Here is a 19,055-nt window from a genome sequence, read left to right as displayed (position 1 = left end):
AGTGACTGTTCCAACTTACATACAAATTCAATTTAAGAGCGAACCTACAGAACCTATCTTGTTCATAACCTGTGGACTGCCTATGTGTGTGTGTGTGTGTGTGTTTATAATGCAGTTTATAAAACTGTGGAACCTTTTAAAGGAGCATTTTAATCTGGAAATTACATTCTGTAATTTGTTAGAGCATTTTATTTTAAGACTAGCGCTATTTCAATGCAATGTGTGTTAACAGACCCCCCCCCCTCCCAGGCGTAACACACATAACAGAAGTACTGCTCATGACCTGCAGAGTATTTCAGGTTGTGAGTGGAAACTGTCGCTGATCCAATCAGCATTGATAGTCAAACAACTCAAAATAGTTCTGCAACTCATTAGAACTAAAGTAAGCTTAGTTTTTGAAGGAGGCTGCGTTAACAACGGCAAGCTTGAAATGAAGCAATATACCTACCTGCATCCAGCAAATTACTGCAATATGGCGGGATCAAAACAGAGTGAAGCGGAGGACCAGAGAATTGTGGTAATTACTAATTGTTTTACTGGTGACAAGGATTTCTTGTCGTTTTAGCCACATCGATAAAGATGATCCCAAAAGTAAACAAACATGGAGAAAAACAGACTTTTTGATCTATAATGGACTTTTATTTCTGAGGCTTACTTTACTTTAGGCTTGTTTTTAATGTTCAATTTTTTTGGCATGTTGATGTCTTTTGAATGATAAGTTGAATGTATTTCTATCAATTGTTATTACTGATTTTAGAATAAAATATAACAGTTCAGTGAATTACTATACATTAAGCTACTGAGATAGTGCTGTGGTTATCGCCGCCTATACTTTTGTCTTGTGAAATCGGAGGTTTTCAAGTCTCAAGTTATATTTATTATGTTGTATGAATGAGCATTGAATTACCTTTCTTTTGGTAACACATTTGTTTCTTCTCCTGTCTTTTATAGCCTCTTAAGGGGATTTCAGACTAAAACTTCCCCAAAAGACCAGTGCATTTTTGCCATCACTGCATTTAAACAGAAATAGAGCTTTTTTTTTTATTTTCACCTATATATATCTATCTTTCTTTTAGTAGACAACCCAAAGTATTGATCTAGGCCAATTTTGGTATATTTTATGCAACCATTTCACTGCTAAATGCGATTTAAATAAAAAAAATCTTTAACTTTTTCACAAACTTTAGGTTTCTAACTAAAATTGTTTACAAGCAGCTTGTGCAATCATGGCACAAATGGTTGTAAATATTTCTTTGGGATCCGTTTAGAAATAGCTGACATATATGACATTGGCATTGCTTTTATGGTAATTAGAAGGCTGTTAATTGCAGCTGCGCACCACACTTGTATTATGCCCAGCAGTGAAGGGGTTAATTAGGTAGCTTGTAGAGCTAATTTTATTTATAGTGTATATATTACCCTCCCACCTGATCCCTCTCAAACAGCTCTCTCCCCCCCCCCCCCCATCTTAAGTATTGGAAGAAAGTCTGCCAGTATGAAAATAAAAGGCGCTATATATATATATATATATATATATATATATATATATATATATATATATATATATATATATATATTCTGCAGTGTAGGATCCCCCTCCCCAAACAGCTCTCCCTCTACCTATGAACCGCCATCTTACATAATGGCAGCTGTCTGCCAGTACCTAGTTTTCCCAAATTTGTCAACTTTAGTACATATAATTAAAAAAAAAAAATTTTTTTTTTTCTGTAGTGTAGTTGCCCCCCACCTCATTTTTACCACCTGCCTCCCTCCTTACCCTTCCACCCACCAACGATCGGCACCACCGCTGCCCGATGCAGAGAGGGCCAGAGAGTTGCCCTTTCTGGATTGGTACCTATGCCCGTCTATTTCCGCACTGCCCCACTCGTGGGGCATGCAGATATAGCGCAATCCCACTAGTTTTAGCAAGATTGCGGCAGAGAGAGGCCCAGGACAGCAGCGTTGTCCAGGGTATGACGCTGGCCCTTAAGGACTTAATGACCAGCGTTGTACAGGGTACAGTGCTGGTCGTTAAGGGGGATAGTCATGGCAGTCCCCTGCATTATTGGTAAATCTGTTAAAGAACAATACAAGCATTTCCTGACTTGGTATATTCCTAGATTGTGCAAACAATAAAATTAAAACAGTGTCACCAAACCAATATTAAATAACACAGAAAAAATAAACAGCTAAAAATGTGACCACTGTGCTCATAAAACGTTTTATTTAAAATTTTAACATTAAAAACAAAGGAGACTTGTCACACGCAGGGTAAACGGCAACAAGCACAAACAGGAGAATATTCTCTGGTAAGAGACAGATAATAACATTTTTCTGTTTGTGTCACAAGTCTCCTTTGTTTACCAGAGATTGGTAAAACGTACGTTGGATTTACGCAAGGAGCGTGCCGTCCCTAGGAGGGTCTACAACCGACAACCGTATAGCAGCACAAAGGATCTCGGTGTTCTCATCAAGTTTCTTAGGAACTTGTAAGAGACAGATATGAATGTTTTCTTGTTTGTGTTTGCTGCTGTTTGCCCTGCGTGTCACAAGTCTGCTTTGTTTTCAATGTTAATTTTAAAATAAATGTTTGAACTAGAAAAGTTTGTGTTTGCTGTGGGTTAATGTCCTGATGCTTTTATACTATTGTAGCTCATACCAATGTGAGTATTGCTGTCCCGCTCCTGTTTGGATAAGTCTGGATACAGTGTTACTCTATGAAAGTTTTTCTCTGCTTTGTTTCGTTTTAAGAAAACTTTGTTGCAGTTTGAATTTGGCTGGAGTCTGGAAATAAAGAGGACTGACGATTATTTTATGTCCACAGTATTAACCCCTTCCCGCTGTTAGGGTATTCCATGCCGTCGTAACTGGGCTGGGCTTTAGCAGCGTTAGGACAGCATGGAACGTCCTAACCGTTTGGCTGTACTGAAGCCATAATGGCTTCCTAACTGGGATCGTGGCTGGAGGACGTGCCTAGCATCATAGGCAATCCCCCCCCCCCCCTCCCCGACCAGATCCCATCATTGAAATCATGTGATCGCATGAATGATTGCATGATTTTAGGTTTTACTTGTTTGTTTATATCGAAACCATTTTTTCATTCATGATTCAGATAAAACATACAATTTTAAAAAACTTTCCATTTTACTTCTATTTAAGTTGCTTGGTTCTCTTGATATCCTTTGCTTAAAAGACATACCTAGGTAGGCTCAGGAGCTGGGAGCTAGCTGCTGATTGGTGGCTGCACATGTATGCCTCTTGTCATTGGGCTACCGATGTGTTCAGCTGGCTCCCAGTAGTGAATTGCTCCTCCAACAAAGGATACTAAGAGAATAAAACAAAAATTTAAACCGCATATATTTAAAATTTTACTTTTATCTGAATAATGAAACCAACTTTTTCAATTTCATGTTCCTTTAAAGGAATAGTCTAGTCAAAATTTAAACTTTCATGATTCAGAGCATGCAACTTTCTGATTTACTACTATTATAATTTTTTCCCAATCTCTTGGTATCTTTATTATCAGCACTTGGGTAGCACTTGCTGTTTGGTGTCTAAATGTAGCAATCAAAGTGCTACCCAGGTTCTGAACCAAAAATGGGCCGGCTCCTAAGCTTTACATTCAAATAAAGATACCAAGCGAACAAAGAAAAAAAACATAAATTATGCTTACCTGATGATTTCCTTTTCTTCCGTTGGAAAGAGTCCACAGCTGCATTCATTACTTTTGGGAAAGTAAGAATCTGGCCACCAGGAGGAGGCAAAGACACCCCAGCCAAAGTCTTAAATACTCCTTCCACTTCCCTCATACCCCAGTCATTCTGCCGAGGAACAAGGAACAGTAGAAGAAATATCAGGGTGAAAAAAGGTGCCAGAAGAATAAAGAAGCCCCATGTAGAAAAAGGGTGGGGAGCTGTGGACTCTTTCCAACAGAAGAAAAGGAAATTATCAGGTAAGCTTAATTTTATGTTTTTCTTCCTAATTGGAAAGAGTCCACAGCTGCATTCAATACTTTTGGGAAAACAATACCCAAGCTAAAGAGGACACTGCCAAAACGGGAGGGTACAATAGACGGCCCATTCTGCGGGCACCAAGCCAGAAACCACTACCCAACAAAACCCCCGCTTCATCCGAAAACTTTGAAACGGAAAAGCCCCAAGGGCACTGACCCACAGATATTCCAGAAGCCTAGCTAGAGACCGCAAATTTGGACTCAACTGAGCCAACAGTCCTCCAGGAGACACCGTCGCCCTACAGGCGGTCCCTCACTAATGAGGGGAACACCAGCCTAAACCTCCAAGGGATAAGGCAAGGAAGAACCGAAAGGTCACCATAAAAGGAAAACCCCCAATAGCAAGCCTGGCTCACAAAGACCCAAATGGGTCCTGACAGACAAGGGGAGGCTATGCCCAGACCAAGCAGAAACCAAAGGTTTAGAACTGGGCCTCGAAACAGAGAAACCTTTCTCTTAACATCGTGCAAAAGCATTGAAAGACAACTGAAGACAGATTCCTCACATCGTCGGAACTAAGAATACTATCGTATTCAGACAAAAAAAAGAACGTTTAACAGACCCAGACAAAAAACCCTGAGTCAAGAAAGCGCCCAGACAAAAAACCCTGAGTCAAGAACGCGCAGCCATCATTAGGATGACACAAAAGAATACTTGCTGAGAAGTAAAAAGTGGCCAGCAAGAGAACAGATTGCAAAAGGAGGGCACACTCAAGGCAATCGAAGCCACTTGACCTACACACAGGGCTCCAAAAGGGAAAGCACATAACCTCAACGAGACCCACAGCACCCCCAAGAGAAAGAGAGAGAGGTTACACCCATAACCTGAAGGTGAATGGTAGCCCGGGAGCCTCAGCTTGTAAACCCAGGGGCTAGCTACAATGCCAACCTAGATCCTGAAGATGACAGCACATCTCAGAACCTACTCCCAACCGGGCCAGCCCAAGCATCGGTAGGTCTTGAAAACAGAGAACAGAAGAACCCCAACACCAGCTCAAAAACGAGTGGAAAAATGACCACAGCCATCCCAACAGAGCACAGGTGCCAACCCGACTCCTTAGAAACAGACGACAAGGCCGTAGACGCAAAGGAATCTAACAAAAGGCCCACCATAGTCTCGACACGGAGCCAGCAAGACTCCAGATGGAACGTAACAACCCAGAGAAAAACGCCCTCTCTGAAGGTTAACTCTCAGTTCCAACCACCTGAATCCAAGAAAATTTCTAAGAAAAGGGACCAAACCTCCATAAGAGGGAGAATAAGCCCCCACCCTAAGAAAAGGGATGCGGCCAAAAAAGCAGATCACCTGCCCACAAGACACACAGCCACAGGCTAAAGGAGAGATCAATCTCCAACGCAGATGAACTTGGAAGGAATCTCCCTAAGGAATTGGCTTGCTAACACACATTCAATGTGCAATAGCTGCAGCAGAGACACTGGAAAACCATTCGCCTGCAGAGCAGTGAATCCATAAGGAAACCACAGCAAGCTGACCAAGGGAAACCGACCATAAAGGCGTAAGTCAAGTCCAATGAGCATCAGCACTCAGACAACCTGGTCAACCGTGACCAGGTCAATTAGTCAAAGTAAAAGGACATAGCCCAAGTTCTCAGGAACTGGGGAACCCTGAACCAGCCCTAGAGCCAAAAAGTCCGGCAACAACTCCACAAAGGAAAGCGCTGAGCGAAGCCTCAGCAACAGGGAGAAAACAGACCTGAGCCCCCAATTGTTTAAACAAACAATATCCAAAAACTTAACACGCCGTCTGACATAAAAAACCATACCACAGGGAGAAATCAAAGCAATATCTAGATCAACCCGTATAACGAGAACTTGTGAGTCCCAACCCAAGGAAGAGACCACCCCTTGCCAAAGTCCAATGCTCCAAAGGAGCTAAGGCGTTAAAAGTCGTACAACGGCACTAGAGCCCATAGACTCTCAACAGCTGCAGGACAACAAGCAAGGGGATACACCAAGGCCAAAATCACTCGAGCAAAGGCTGGTCTCCACATCACCTCCATACAATCAGAGGATCATAGAGAGAAAAGGACTCGCAGCATCCCCAGCTCCGAACAGAGCCCATGGAGACCACACCCAGTGCCCCTAAACAGGGAACGACCATATCCCGGAGGGGAACCCTAAAAGGAGACCTAACTGACATGGAGACAACAGAGGAAGACCAAAAGGTCTTATAAAAACAGCTAGACAGTACACTGTCAATGTGCAATAGCTGCAGCTGGTTACATTCTGCAACCCATACGCTGCAAGGCAGCTGAACTACCCAATAAACTACTAGCTGCTGAGAACTAAGTCCAGAAGGTCAATTCCCAGGGCCTCAAAAGAAAAAAGGCTAAACCGCCCAACTCGGCGGCAAGAGGGCACAAGCCCACCAACCCTCCACTACATGGGAAGGAGCTCTAGGGTCTGACAACCCCAGACACGAGAGAGAGAGAGACACAGCGGCACTCCTCTGACCCAAACATCCAAATTGAAGGCTATAAGAACTGAGGCAATCCTTCCTGCCTCACCGGACCCACCAGTCCTCTAGAATGCTTAGTTGAACAAAGGGGATAACCTGAGCACTCTGCGCCTCTACCGGACCAGCCAAGCAGAGCGGCGCCACGTGTCTGAACAGCTACCAGACAGAACTGAACCCAAACAGGACCAGCCTGCAATCCGGGTCCTAACCGTCAAGCCGCATAAATCCTCCCTCAGAGGGGAAGAAGGAAAACAGGACATCCTATCGGATGAAAATAAAATACAAGGCAACCCATGGGTTAACGCCCAAGAAGTAACAGGCCTACCACAGGACCAGCCAAACAGAGCCCCGATCTTCCAAAAAAACTGGTTAAGATCTCAATACATGGACAATCGGGAGATTTCATCATCCCCACATGTCTAATTAGGTGCGCCATTCGAAGAGCAGACTGAGTATTCCCGTATCCGATAAGGATAGGGTCGTTCAATAACTGAAAAAAACATGTCTGATTAGCACACAAAGGCGCGCAATTCTGTAACGAAAGGCACAACACTCAGGGACAGTCGCACCCGCAGGGAACTGTACAGTCCAAGGTAGAATACCCGGGACAACAGGAGCAGGGAAGGTAAGGCACCACCCTATCCTCAAACTCTTTTCAATTTAGGAAATAAAGGTTCATCAGCCAAAATATGACTTCTGGAACTCCTGAATTCGCCAAAAACTTCCCTTAGAAGAAGCGCAAATTCCTAAAACTAAAGTCTGGTTCCTCCGCAGCTGGAGGTTGAGAGGCAGCAGACTCTTACCCAGAAAGTTCATACTCTGAAGTCCCAGAAAGAACTTCATCCTTGAATAACCCTATCAGTTAAATTCAAAAATTATTTGATATACTCAGGGAAGGAGTGCAATATATAACCTTACGCTTGCGCTTAGCAGGGCAAGGTAAAGCATTAAGGCCACAGACACCGCCATCTAAACTGCGCAGTAACGTCTGGAGAAAAAAGGCCCCCTTCAGATGGAGGATCAGCAATGCTATGGGAAAACTGCATGTGTATAGAGATAACAATGTAGGGTACGCACCTCACTGAACGACAACTCCTCAGAGGTGGACAGCTCTGTGATATCAAACATGTTTGATATTATCACATTATCAAGGCATATGGAACATAATTGAGAGGGGGAACTAGGGCCTCCTCACAATATAAACAGGAATTGCTCTTTAGGAATAGAGGGAGTGTTCTCTAAAGAAACCAAATCCTCCATCACTAGTGCAATAACCAGAGAACTAGAGCGATAAAAAAGCCTCTTCCGTTGTTGTTGTTGTTTTTTTAATAAATAAAATAACGGCACCTCTATACCCTAATAGCTGGGGCACTCACCACTTCCTATGACCCAGACAGTACAGAGAGGACGACTCCTTTCTGATAGTCACTCAAGAGGGAATGAATCACATAGTGCACAATGCAGGTCCGTCGCTGCTATGAGAGAAAGCGCGCCAAGCTTGTAAGCTGCATGGCTCTCAAAGTGAAACCTGCATATTCCATAACAGCCTAAGAGCCCATAACATCTCACACATAAAGCAGCATAAAATCAAATACACATATAAGATTATTATTCCCCCCCTTTTCAATAACCCCCCTAAGGAGATATTAACCCTTGATTCTATAAAGATAAAAGGCGCCACACTGTGACCCTCATCATGTAATAAAAAATGAAACGATCTTACCAGAATCTACACCGTGGAACAGGAACACGGCCCTTCAAGTGTGACAGGTCGTAGCATCGCACCTGCCATGGACTTGAGAGAAGCAGTCTGCGAAACTCGTCAACGCCGATTGCTGTAGGAGCTGTTAATATGAGTCGGGATGGTGTCGCAAAAGAGAACTCTCCCTGCATCTCCAGACTCTAACTTTCACCCAGGACCTCAATGAGAAGCTTATAGGGCTACTTAAAACTCCTGTCCCATTGCGAAGAGTAGTACCCTCCATAAGAGACAACAAATTCTGACACTTCTCTGCCAATCTCCTGGGACGAAAGGCAAAGAATGACTGGGGGATGAGGGAAGTGGGAGGAGTATTTAAAGGAACATTAAACTCAAATTTTTTTCTTACATTATTCAGATAGAGAATACAATTTTAAACATTCAAATTTACTTCTATTATTTAATTTGCTTCATTCTTTATATATCCTTTGTTGAAGAAATAGCAATGCACATGGGTTACCCAATCACACAAGGCATCTATGTGCAGTCACCAATCAGCCGCTTCTGAGCCTATCTAGATATGCTTTTCAGCAATGGATATCAAGAGAAGGAAGCACATTAGATAATAGAAGTAAATTAGAAAGTTGTTTAAAATCGCATGCTCTTTCTAAATCATGAAAGAACAAAATTGGGTTTCATGTCCCTTTAAGCCTTTGGCTGGGTGTCTTTGCCTCCTCCTGGTGGCCAGGTTCTTATTTTCCCAAAAGTAATGAATGCAGCTGTGGACTCTTTCCAATTAGGAAGAAAAATTATAATAGGAGTAAATTAGAAAGTTGCTTAAAATTGCATGCTCTATCTGAATGATGAGCTGGATGTTAGTTCTCAAATATTATTTTGAATCCATAGAAAAGTATTTTTTTTCCCCACTTGGGTGGTTACTGCTTTCTGAGCCTGTCATCATGCAGTTTCAATATGGCAGTGATACAACTTTACTTTGCATACCAAGTAGTTTGATTAAAGGTACTGTGGGTTTTAAACCACAATCCATTTTTTATCCTACAAAAAGTAGGGGGGAAGTTTTAGAAAGCTTTCACAATCGTGTAGAGGTTGATTTAAAAACGTATTCACAGATTCAGTTAGAAAAGGGTACTAACAATCTATCCTTTGCACAAAGACAAGCACTACAATCATTACGTGAGAAAGATGATCTTGTATATAGAAAAGCTGATAAAGGAGGTGTTACAAACTGCTATTTGTAACTGGCCCTTTAAATGGAAAATTGCCCTGCTTCCCTGGATTTTGGAGAAGCCTATTTGCCAGCCTCCTTCCTCATGACTATGGCCCCTGGAAGATTGTGCCCCTGAAAACATATTAACTTTTATTGGGTGTGTATGGCCCTTTAAGAACCGTCTGGGGACATATTGTGACTTTAGTGAACAATGCCCCTTTAAGACTATGCCCCCAGACCTGTAAAATAACTTGTCCCTGGCTTTCTCCCACTTGGTTCAGTAAATAGGGCTTACTGAACCAAGTACCACACAGGCAGAGTGTTCCACAGAAAGGGAGCACTGTTACAAAAGCATTAGTTTTCATTGTGTGCCATTAAGTGCTATGTGACAGACCCTTCAGTCAGAACTAAAGAGTTAAATTTTGTTCAGCTTCAAGAGCCTATTCTAAATACAAGTTTGCTGGGATCAGCTCTAATTAAGTTTAGGGATAAACATTCCCATTGTCTAATCAGACTGCTAGTAGTGATAAGGTGGACTGCATTGTTTTCTTGTGTGTAATGTTATCTGCTGTTGTGGCCTGTCAAAGGGCGTTGTCTCTATCTAAATGTATCAAATGTGTGATTGGGGATTTTATGCCTCCCCCTGAGAGTGTCTTTTTTTTGCATGTAACCTCAATAAAAAGCAGGCTGTGTGTTCCAGCACATCAGACCTTGTCTGACCCTCTAACTTGCAGCTTTGACTCATGTTTGTAGGGGACAGCTATAATCACTACAGGGATTGCTATGCTCTATATACTCCCTTAGCTACTGAGCTCCTGTAAGAGCTCTTGTTCCTGATCCTGCTTCGCTGTACAGAAGGAAGAGGTTCACCTACTGGAGCCTGGTCGTAGGTCCAGGGCGCAGAGCAGATGGCGAGATACCAGCCCAGCAGCGGTGGTTTGTAGAGTCTGCATTACTTATGGTGGCTACGCAGTAGTCTATGGTGTCTACGGTGCTGATGATCCTTTGAGCGCTAGGAGCATCCTTTTCTACGGTCCAACTTCCAGCCAGCCTGGAGGCAACCGTAACAGGAGGCAATACAGTTATTATGTGGAAAAAAGATTATGTTAAAGAAGCAGAGAGACAGCTTGCAGATGAAGAAGTATATTGCAGGCTTTTTAATAACCCTACTAGGATTTTCCAGGGACTTGTGTATGACATATTGGATGATGCCAGAGAAGAGGGCATCATAGATGATTCAACGTTTGAATATCTATCTGTATCTGATCCGGTGATACCTATTTTTCATAATTTGCCGAAAGTACACAAGTCCCTGGAAAACGTACAGGGGAGACCCATAGTCTCAGGAATAGGTTCTCCTTTTGAGAATCTTTCATCTTGGATAGACTAATTTTTACAGCCACTGTTCAAACTCATTCCCAGTTTTCTGAGAGACACTAAACATCTCTTGAGATTATTAGAAGATGAAGAATGGTGTGATGGATATTTATGGATAACTGTGGATGTGGTAGGGCTCTACTCTTGTATTCCACATGCCAGAGGTCTTACAGCAGTAAGATTCTTTCTTGACCGATTTACCAATTATGATGAACCCTTTAAAGAATGTGTTATTAGGGTGACCAAATTTTTGTTAAATCACAATTACTTTCTATTTGATGGGGGTTACTATTTCCAGAAGCGTGGGACAGCTATGGGGGCTAAGTTTGCCCCCTCCTATGCCAACCTTTTTATGGGTTGGTGGGAGCTGTCCCACGTTTATGGAGATGGTAACCCCTATAAAAACCACATCAATTTTTATCATCGATATATAGATGATCTCATTTTTATCTGGAAAGGTTCCATTTCTAAGGTTGAAGGTTTCATCAAATACTTGAACTCCAACAATGTGGGTTTACAGTTCACCTACACAGTTGGATTGGAACAGATATCATATTTGGATGTGGTTTTAAGAGGGGATGTCATGAAAAGGAAAATCACAAGTGAGCTTTATCGTAAACCTTTGCAATACTATCCTTCATGCTGATAGCTCACACCCTAAGCATACAGGCTTTGGAATCATCAAAGGAGAATGTATTAGAATGAAAAGGAACTGTTCAGAGGCTAATGTTTTTGAAGCAGAATGTTTAAAGCTTAAGCAGCGTTTTTTTGGATAGAGGCTACAGGAGTGAGGTTATAGACAAGGCAATAGCCCAAACAGCAGATCTCGATAGGAGAGAACTACTATCAGATCAAAGGAAGTGTAAGAGAGTACATGACAAGGATAAGCCAACTTTTATAACTAAATATAGTAGACAGTATGGCAAAATTGTTAAAATTGTGGAAAAGCATTTTTCTATTTTGAAAGGAGACAATGTATTATATGACATTGTTAAAGGAGGGTGTTGCTTTGTATCTAAACGTAATCGTACACTAGGAAATTATCTCTCTCCTAGTGCAGTCAATTCCAGGAAACCTACAGACAGCAGTTAGCTGGTGTGTAAAGGACACTATAAATGCAATAATGTTACTTGCAAAGCTTGTGGACATACTCTAGTTTCCAGGCAGTTCCAGTCATATGTGTCTCAGAGAGTTTATGAGGCTACAAGTTGCACTAACTGTAGGTCAAAATGCGTTGTTTATATGGCTCAGTGCATAGAATGCAGGATGCAGTATGTGGGTATGACCACTAGGGAGGTGAGAGTACGGATTAGAGAGCATCTTAATGATATCTCTACCTCTACACCCTGTTCTGCACTGGCAGCACATTTTATAACACAACATAATGAAGATGTAAAATCATTTAAGTGGCAGGTTATTGAGAAAGTGAGTTTAAAGGACAGAGGGGGGAACCTAGATACGCTATTATCTAAACGTGAAGCGTTTTGGATATTTTCCTTACAGACACGTTTGCCATTAGGCTTCAATACTGAGGCAGACTTGATAAATGTATGTAAATAATATGCTTATGACTATCCCCAACTTTTTCCTCCTTATATTCCTCCCATGTAAATTATTGTATGCAGGGATTAAAATGTGTATTAAGGGATACATTATCTATTCTTCAGCTAGTTAGTTAGCAGAGAAGGAAAATAATGCTTAGCATCTTATTACAGGTGTGGAGGGATTAAGTTTAGGAAACAAGTACATAAAGGGTTAACTTGTATAATCAATTGTCCAATGATGTAACTTGATTGTTAGCCTATCAGTAATGAGTTAAGCCTTTAAAAGTGATGTTGGCTGGTAATAAGATTAAGGCTTCTGATGACGGCGTAAGCCGAAACGCGTCAAGCCCTTGTCTGACACTTGCAAGTGTTTTTATTTTATCTGTATCCATGTTGTAAATAAAGTGTTCAAGAAGATTTCAAAATACCATGAGCACCGCTGTTTGATTTTTTTCATAGTGATACAACTTCTTTACATACCAAGTAGTAGAAGTTGCGTCGGACCTGTAATTTTGTGGTTAATCTTATTTTCCATCCCAAAATTCCTAATAGTTCATGTATATACTGTAACTAGGCAAGAAACTAACTCAAGCAGGAAAGGGGGTGGGATATCTAGAGGGTTTTTTATTATTATTTATTTATAAAGCGCCGACAGATTCCGCAGCGCTGCCCATGGGTACAAGGATAACAGTACAGTGGAGAAACAATACGATAAGACACATAATTTTACAGACAAATAAATACAGAGGGAATTGAGGGCCCTATTCCCGTGGGAACTTACAATCTAGACGGGTAGGAGGATTGGAAACAGGAGGTGGGGACTGCAGAGGTGAGAATGATATTAGTGAGGAGATAGTGGGCAACTGTTAGTTAAGTTAGTTTGTTGATAAGTTGGGTGATAAGCTTCCCTGAACAGAAAGGTCTTTAGGGAACGTTTAAAGGAGGAGAGGTTAGGGGCAAGTCTGACATCTCGAGGACGTGCGTTCCAGAGGGTTGGTGCCGCACGAGAGAAGTCCTGTAGTCTAGAATGAGAGGAGGTGATGGTAGAGGACACAAGAAGCAGGTCGTTGTTGGATCTTAGGGGATGGAGTGCAGGGGTGGAAAGGTAGATCTGGGTATCATCAGCATAGAGGTGATAGCTGAAGCCATAGATGTTGATAAGTTTACCCAGTGAAGAAGTGTAAATAGAGAAGAGTAGAGGACCCAGGACAGAGCCTTGAGGTACTCCAACAGACAGGGGCAATAGAGAGGAGGAGTCACCAGCAAAAGAGACTGAGAAGGATCTGTTAGAGAGATAAGAGTGAATCCAGGAGAGGGCAGTGTCACAGAGACCAAGAGAACTGAGAGACCGTAGGAGAAGGGGATGGTCAACAGTGTCAAAGGCAGCAGATAGGTCAAGTAAGATGAGTATAGAGTAGTAGCCTTTGTTTTTAGCAGAAAGGAGATCGTTAGTAACCTTAGTGAGGGCAGTCTCAGTTGAGTGTTGGGGACGGAAGCCAGATTGCAGGGGGTCGAGCAATGAGTTGGAGGACAGGAAGTGGGTTAGGCGATTGAAAACTAGTTTTTCAAGGAGTTTTGAAGCTAGTGGGTGCAGTGATATGGGGCGGTAGTTTGCAGGGGAGTTAGGGTCGTGGGAGGGTTTTTTTTGAGGATGGGGGTGACCTTCGCATGTTTGAAGGAGGCAGGGAATGAGCCGGTAGAAAAGGATAGGTTAAATATGTGATTAAGAGCCAGAGTGAGGGTGGTAGACAGAGGAGGAATTAGATGTGAAGGAATAGGGTAAAGTGGGCAGGTAGTGAGGTATGAGGAAGACAAAAGGGAAGCCACTTCACTCTCAGTAATTGGGAGGAGGGTGCAGAGAGTGGCAGAGGGGGTGACTGGGAGCAGAGTTGGGAGATTGCAGGTTTGTGTTGGGATGTTTCCTCGGATTTCAAGTGTTTTATTGAGAAAATAGTCAGCAAGGTCTTGAGCACTGAATGCAGATGAGGTGGGTGGAGGAGAGAGTTGAAAATGGAAAAGAGTCTTTTATGGTTTGAGGAGTGAGTGGATATAAGAGAAGAGAAGTAGGTTTGCTTAGCCAAGCGAAGGGCAGAGGTGTAAGAGTAGAAAATGAACCTCATATAAATTTCAGTGTCAAATTTATATGAGGAGTTTCTACCTATTGTTTCATTGTCAGAGGTTACATAATCACCAATACTCATATGGTTCTAAGATACTGAGAAAAACGTGATATTCTATTGATTATTATACATCTGTTTTTAATTGAATATTAAACTCAAATTTATATCCTGCATATGAAACATTGCATCATTTTAAATGTTACTTTTGCAGCACAAAAAGTTATGATTATGATAGTAAAACTCTTCATAGGATACTGCATTAAAACTATTCATAGGATACATGTTCACTGGCTGATAGGGACAACTCCCACAGGAACCTGTGTCATTTATTTTATAATTCCTTTTCTTTTATGCAACACAAAAAATTGCTTTAATTTCCCATTAATAACTTTGATATTTTTTTTAATTTATATTTTTCTGTTTTATTAATGTTATGTAAATTTTAAGACCCATTGGCCTTGCTTTTAAAGGGTCAGTAAATGGTTTTACAATAAACAAACTCCTTCCACTGCATACCTTAATCGGTGGACCCAATCCAGAATTGTTACCAGTGAAGACTTGGCTTCTCACTATAATTTTGTTTTGCAGCATCCCTTTATTTTAACCTCTGAGACCAATTAACATAACATCTGAGACCAAGGACAGATAAGTAGCAGGGTTAAGGGGAATTCTGCAGTGTGCACTTCTAATGCTCAGACAGGAAGATGGGGCAAAATAAAATGATAGTATATTTCACTGTATACAATTAACCATTTTATATTACAATTATGTTTAATGTCTCTTAAGACTAGGCAGTAAAACATATGACCATACAAAACTTTCAGATGTGCTAACATGACTGGGAAATACCTGTGCTAATTATTACTTTAATTTCTTGACTGTGAAATGAAACTGTTTCCTCTTCACAATGCAGTTAACGCTTCCTCCATGGCCAGTTTACCGTCGTCATCCACTTAAATGGTTGCCTGTCCAAGACTCTGCTTCAGATGACAAGAAACAGTTGGATAAAAAATCCAAAAAGCACAAATAAATCCATTGACCCTCAAATGCAATACAGCAGCATTCCGCCCGGTGATGGAATATGGACTTGACGCAGCAATTTGTCTTGGTTGGAAATGCTTTCTGCTAAGCAGAACGTTGTGCTAATATATGTTACATTACAGGTATTGCCTGCAACTGTTAAATAAAATAATTTTCTTGTATTTGTTTAGATGTTCTTGACTAGTTTGTTCTATTCTAATGTAGATAATAAAGCAAATTTTTACTATAGCTTTAAGCAGGGCTCGACAAACCCAGGAATCAGGGAGCCATGGCTAATAACTTTTTGGGTTATTCTCCCATAGATCTGTATACAAAAACCACTGTCTCTTTCCTAAAAGTATATCTGTCTCCCAAATTTTAAACAGATTTGTCGCCCCCTAGCTTAAAGGATAATGAAATACAATAGAATTGTATACCCAACAAATGCGTTTATAAAAAGGTAATACAATAACATTTACATTGAATGTCAAACAAGCAGATTTTTTTACTTTCAGTTTCCTTTCATTTCACTGTCCCCTGTATCTCTTGACATCTAATCACAGTCTCCTATTTATGGACCGAGAAACTGTTGCACATTTTTAGAAGTAGCTGGTGCCTCAGTGTACACACCACAAAAAGGGGTTGATTTATCAAGCTACGGCCCCAAATTGACCCCAAAGAATATGCATACTCCAAGAATGAGTAGCTGCCCTTTAACAATTGTTTATTTGCACTAGCTGTTTTACAGATAAAGGCTCCTGTCAGACACTCTATATAAAAAAAAAAAACCCTCCCTTAGTTAATTATAAATACTTAAAGGGACAGTCTAGTCAAAATTAAACTTTCATGATTCAGATAGGGCATGAAATTTTTATCAACTTTCCAATTGACTTATTACATTTGCTTTGTTCCCTTGGGGGTATTTTTCAAAAGCTAAACCTAGGAAGGCTCAAACTGATTTCTAAACCATTGAAAACCGCCTCTAAGCTCAGAGCATTTTGAAAGTTTTTCAGTTAGACAGTACTAGTTCATGTGTGCCATATAGATAACATTGTGCTCCCTCCCGTGGAGTTATTTAAGAGCACTGATTGGCTAAACTGCATGTCTGTCAAAAGCACTGAGATAAGGGGGCAGTCTACAGAGGCTTAGATACAAGGTAATCACAGAGGTAAAACGTATATTAATATAACTATGTTGGTTATGCAAAACTGAGGAATGGGTAATAAAGTGATTATCTATTTTTTTTTTAAACAATAAAAATTCTGGTGTAGACTGTCCCTTTAAGGTTTTACCCTAATCTTTTCCTGGTAGAGCAAGATATGCTCATGAGCGTGCATGTGTATTGAGCACTATATTGTAGTCTGACCAAAGATACCAAGAGAATAAAGTAAATTTGATTATGGAAGTAAATTGGAGTTTGTTTTTAAAATTTGTATGCTTAAAGGGACACTGAACCCAAATGTTTTCTTTTGTGATTCAGATAGAGCATGCTAATTTACTCCTATTATCAATTTTTCTTTGTTCTCTTGCTATCTTTATTTGAAAAAGAAGGCATCTAAGCTATTTGTTTGGTTCAGAACCATGGAAAGCACTTGTTCATTGGTGGATGAATTTATCCACCAATCGGCAAGAACAACCCAGGTTGTTTACCAAAAATGGGCAGGCATCTAAACTTACATTCTTGCATTTCAAATAAAGAAACCAAGAGAATAAAGAAAATTTGATAATAGGAGTAAATTAGAAAGTTGCTTAAAATCGCATGCTCTATCTGAATCGCGAAAGAAAAAATTTGGGTTCAGTGTCCCTTTAATCTTAATCAAGAAAGTCCCGTTAAAGATTAACTGCCATTATTTAGCCACTTACAATATCCATACAAATTTCTTAAAGGGACATAATCTAAAAAAAAACAATTTAATTCTTATTTGACTAGTTATCCACTTCCCCATGTGTTTAAAGGTACATTAAACCCAACATATTTTTTTAAAAATGTTTTTCAGGATTCAAATAAAGCATATAATTTTAAAAAAAACTTTCCATTTTAGTCTTTTCTAATTTGCTTCATCTTCTTGGTATCCTGTGTATACTTAGGTAGACTCAGGAGCAGTAATGCACTGGGAGCTAGCTGGTGATTAGTGGCTGCACATATATACCGCTTGCCATTTGGCTCACCCAATGTGTTCAGCTAGCTCCCAGTAGTGCATAGCTGCTTTTTCTAAAAAGGTTTCCAGGATAATGAAGAAAAATGTGGTAATAGTCAATAGGGAAGTTGTTTAAAGGGACACTGAACCCAAATTTTTTCTTTCGTGATTCAGATAGAGCATGCAATTTTAAGCAACTTTCTAATTTACTCCTATTATCAATTTTTCTTCATTCTCTTGCTATCTTTATTTGAAAAAGATGGCATCTAATCTTTTTTATTAGTTCACGACTCTGGACAACACTATTTTATTGGTGGATGAATTTATCCACCAATCAGCAAGAACAACCCAGGTTGTTCACCAGAAATGGGCCGGCATCTAAACTTACATTCTTGCATTTCAAATAAAGATACCAAGAGAATGAAGAACATTTGATAATAGGAGTAAATTAGAAAGTTGCTTAAAATTGCATGCTCTATCTGAATCATAAAAGAAAAAAATTGGGTTCAGTGTCCCTTTAACATTGCATGCTATGAATCAAGAAAAAAATAATTTGGAGTTTAATATCCCTTTAAAGGGGCAGTCTTGTCAAAATTAAATTTTCATGATTCAGATAGGGCATGCATTTTTAAACAATTTTCCAATTTACTTTTATCATTACATTTGCTTTGTTCTCTTGCTAATTTCCAAGCCCTTGAAAGTTGCCTCTTATCTCAGTGAATTTGGACAGTTTTTCACAGCTAGACAGCACTAGTTCATGGGCCCGATCCGATATGCAGCGTCACCCGCAAAAGGAGGGCGACGACAAATTTTGCGCTGGTTTGGTATCACATATACGGCGTAACATAGAAGTTACGCTCATATAATTCACTCTTCGGCCGTAGTTTTTTGGCCCATAGAGTGATATACCAAACGCGCAGTTTTGTATCCAATATACAGCGTAAGGACTTACGTGGCGAAAATGGAGAAATCTTACTCCATTTTAACCTCGCTACAAAATGCAGGCGTAGTAAGTCTTACGCTGAGTATTGGAGCCCCGTAACTCCCTAAACTGCCTGCAAAATAAAACCTAACGCATGCGTAATGTCTATCTACCTGTCAACCGCAATCCCTAATAAAGTGTTTAACCCCTAAACCACCGCTCCCGGACCCCGCCGCCACCTACATTATGTTTTACCCCCTAATCTGATCCACCTACACCGCCGCCAGCTATATTAAATGTATTACTCCCTAATCTGATACCCCTACACCGCCGCCACCTATATTAAATTTATTACCCCCTAATCTGAGCCCCCTTCACTGCCTCCACCAATATTATATGTATTACCCCCTAAGGTGAGCCCCCTACCCCGCCGCCACCTACATTAACTATTTTAACCCCTAATCTGAACCCCCTAGCCCGCCGCCACCTATTTTAACTATATTAACCCCTAATATGA

At 40.7% G+C, this 19,055-nt stretch overlaps 1 protein-coding gene across 1 annotated transcript in view; it reads left to right on the top strand.

Moving 5' to 3' along the window:
- The window catches only part of SPCS1 (signal peptidase complex subunit 1), a 31,179-nt gene extending 15,519 nt beyond the window's left edge, over nt 1–15,660 (top strand). Inside the window, exon 4 of the mRNA XM_053721033.1 lies at nt 15,372–15,660. Within this exon, the coding sequence (XP_053577008.1) occupies nt 15,372–15,488 (117 nt within the window). The 3' untranslated portion in view covers nt 15,489–15,660. The remainder of the gene's footprint in view (nt 1–15,371) is intronic.
- The last annotated feature ends 3,395 nt before the right edge of the window (nt 15,661–19,055 follow it).

Source organism: Bombina bombina, chromosome 7 (genome assembly GCF_027579735.1).
Source record: "Bombina bombina isolate aBomBom1 chromosome 7, aBomBom1.pri, whole genome shotgun sequence".
NCBI classification, from domain to species: Eukaryota; Metazoa; Chordata; class Amphibia; order Anura; family Bombinatoridae; genus Bombina; species Bombina bombina.
The sequence above is the reverse complement of the archived record's forward strand: the minus strand, read 5'-3'. Positions and strand labels throughout refer to the sequence as shown.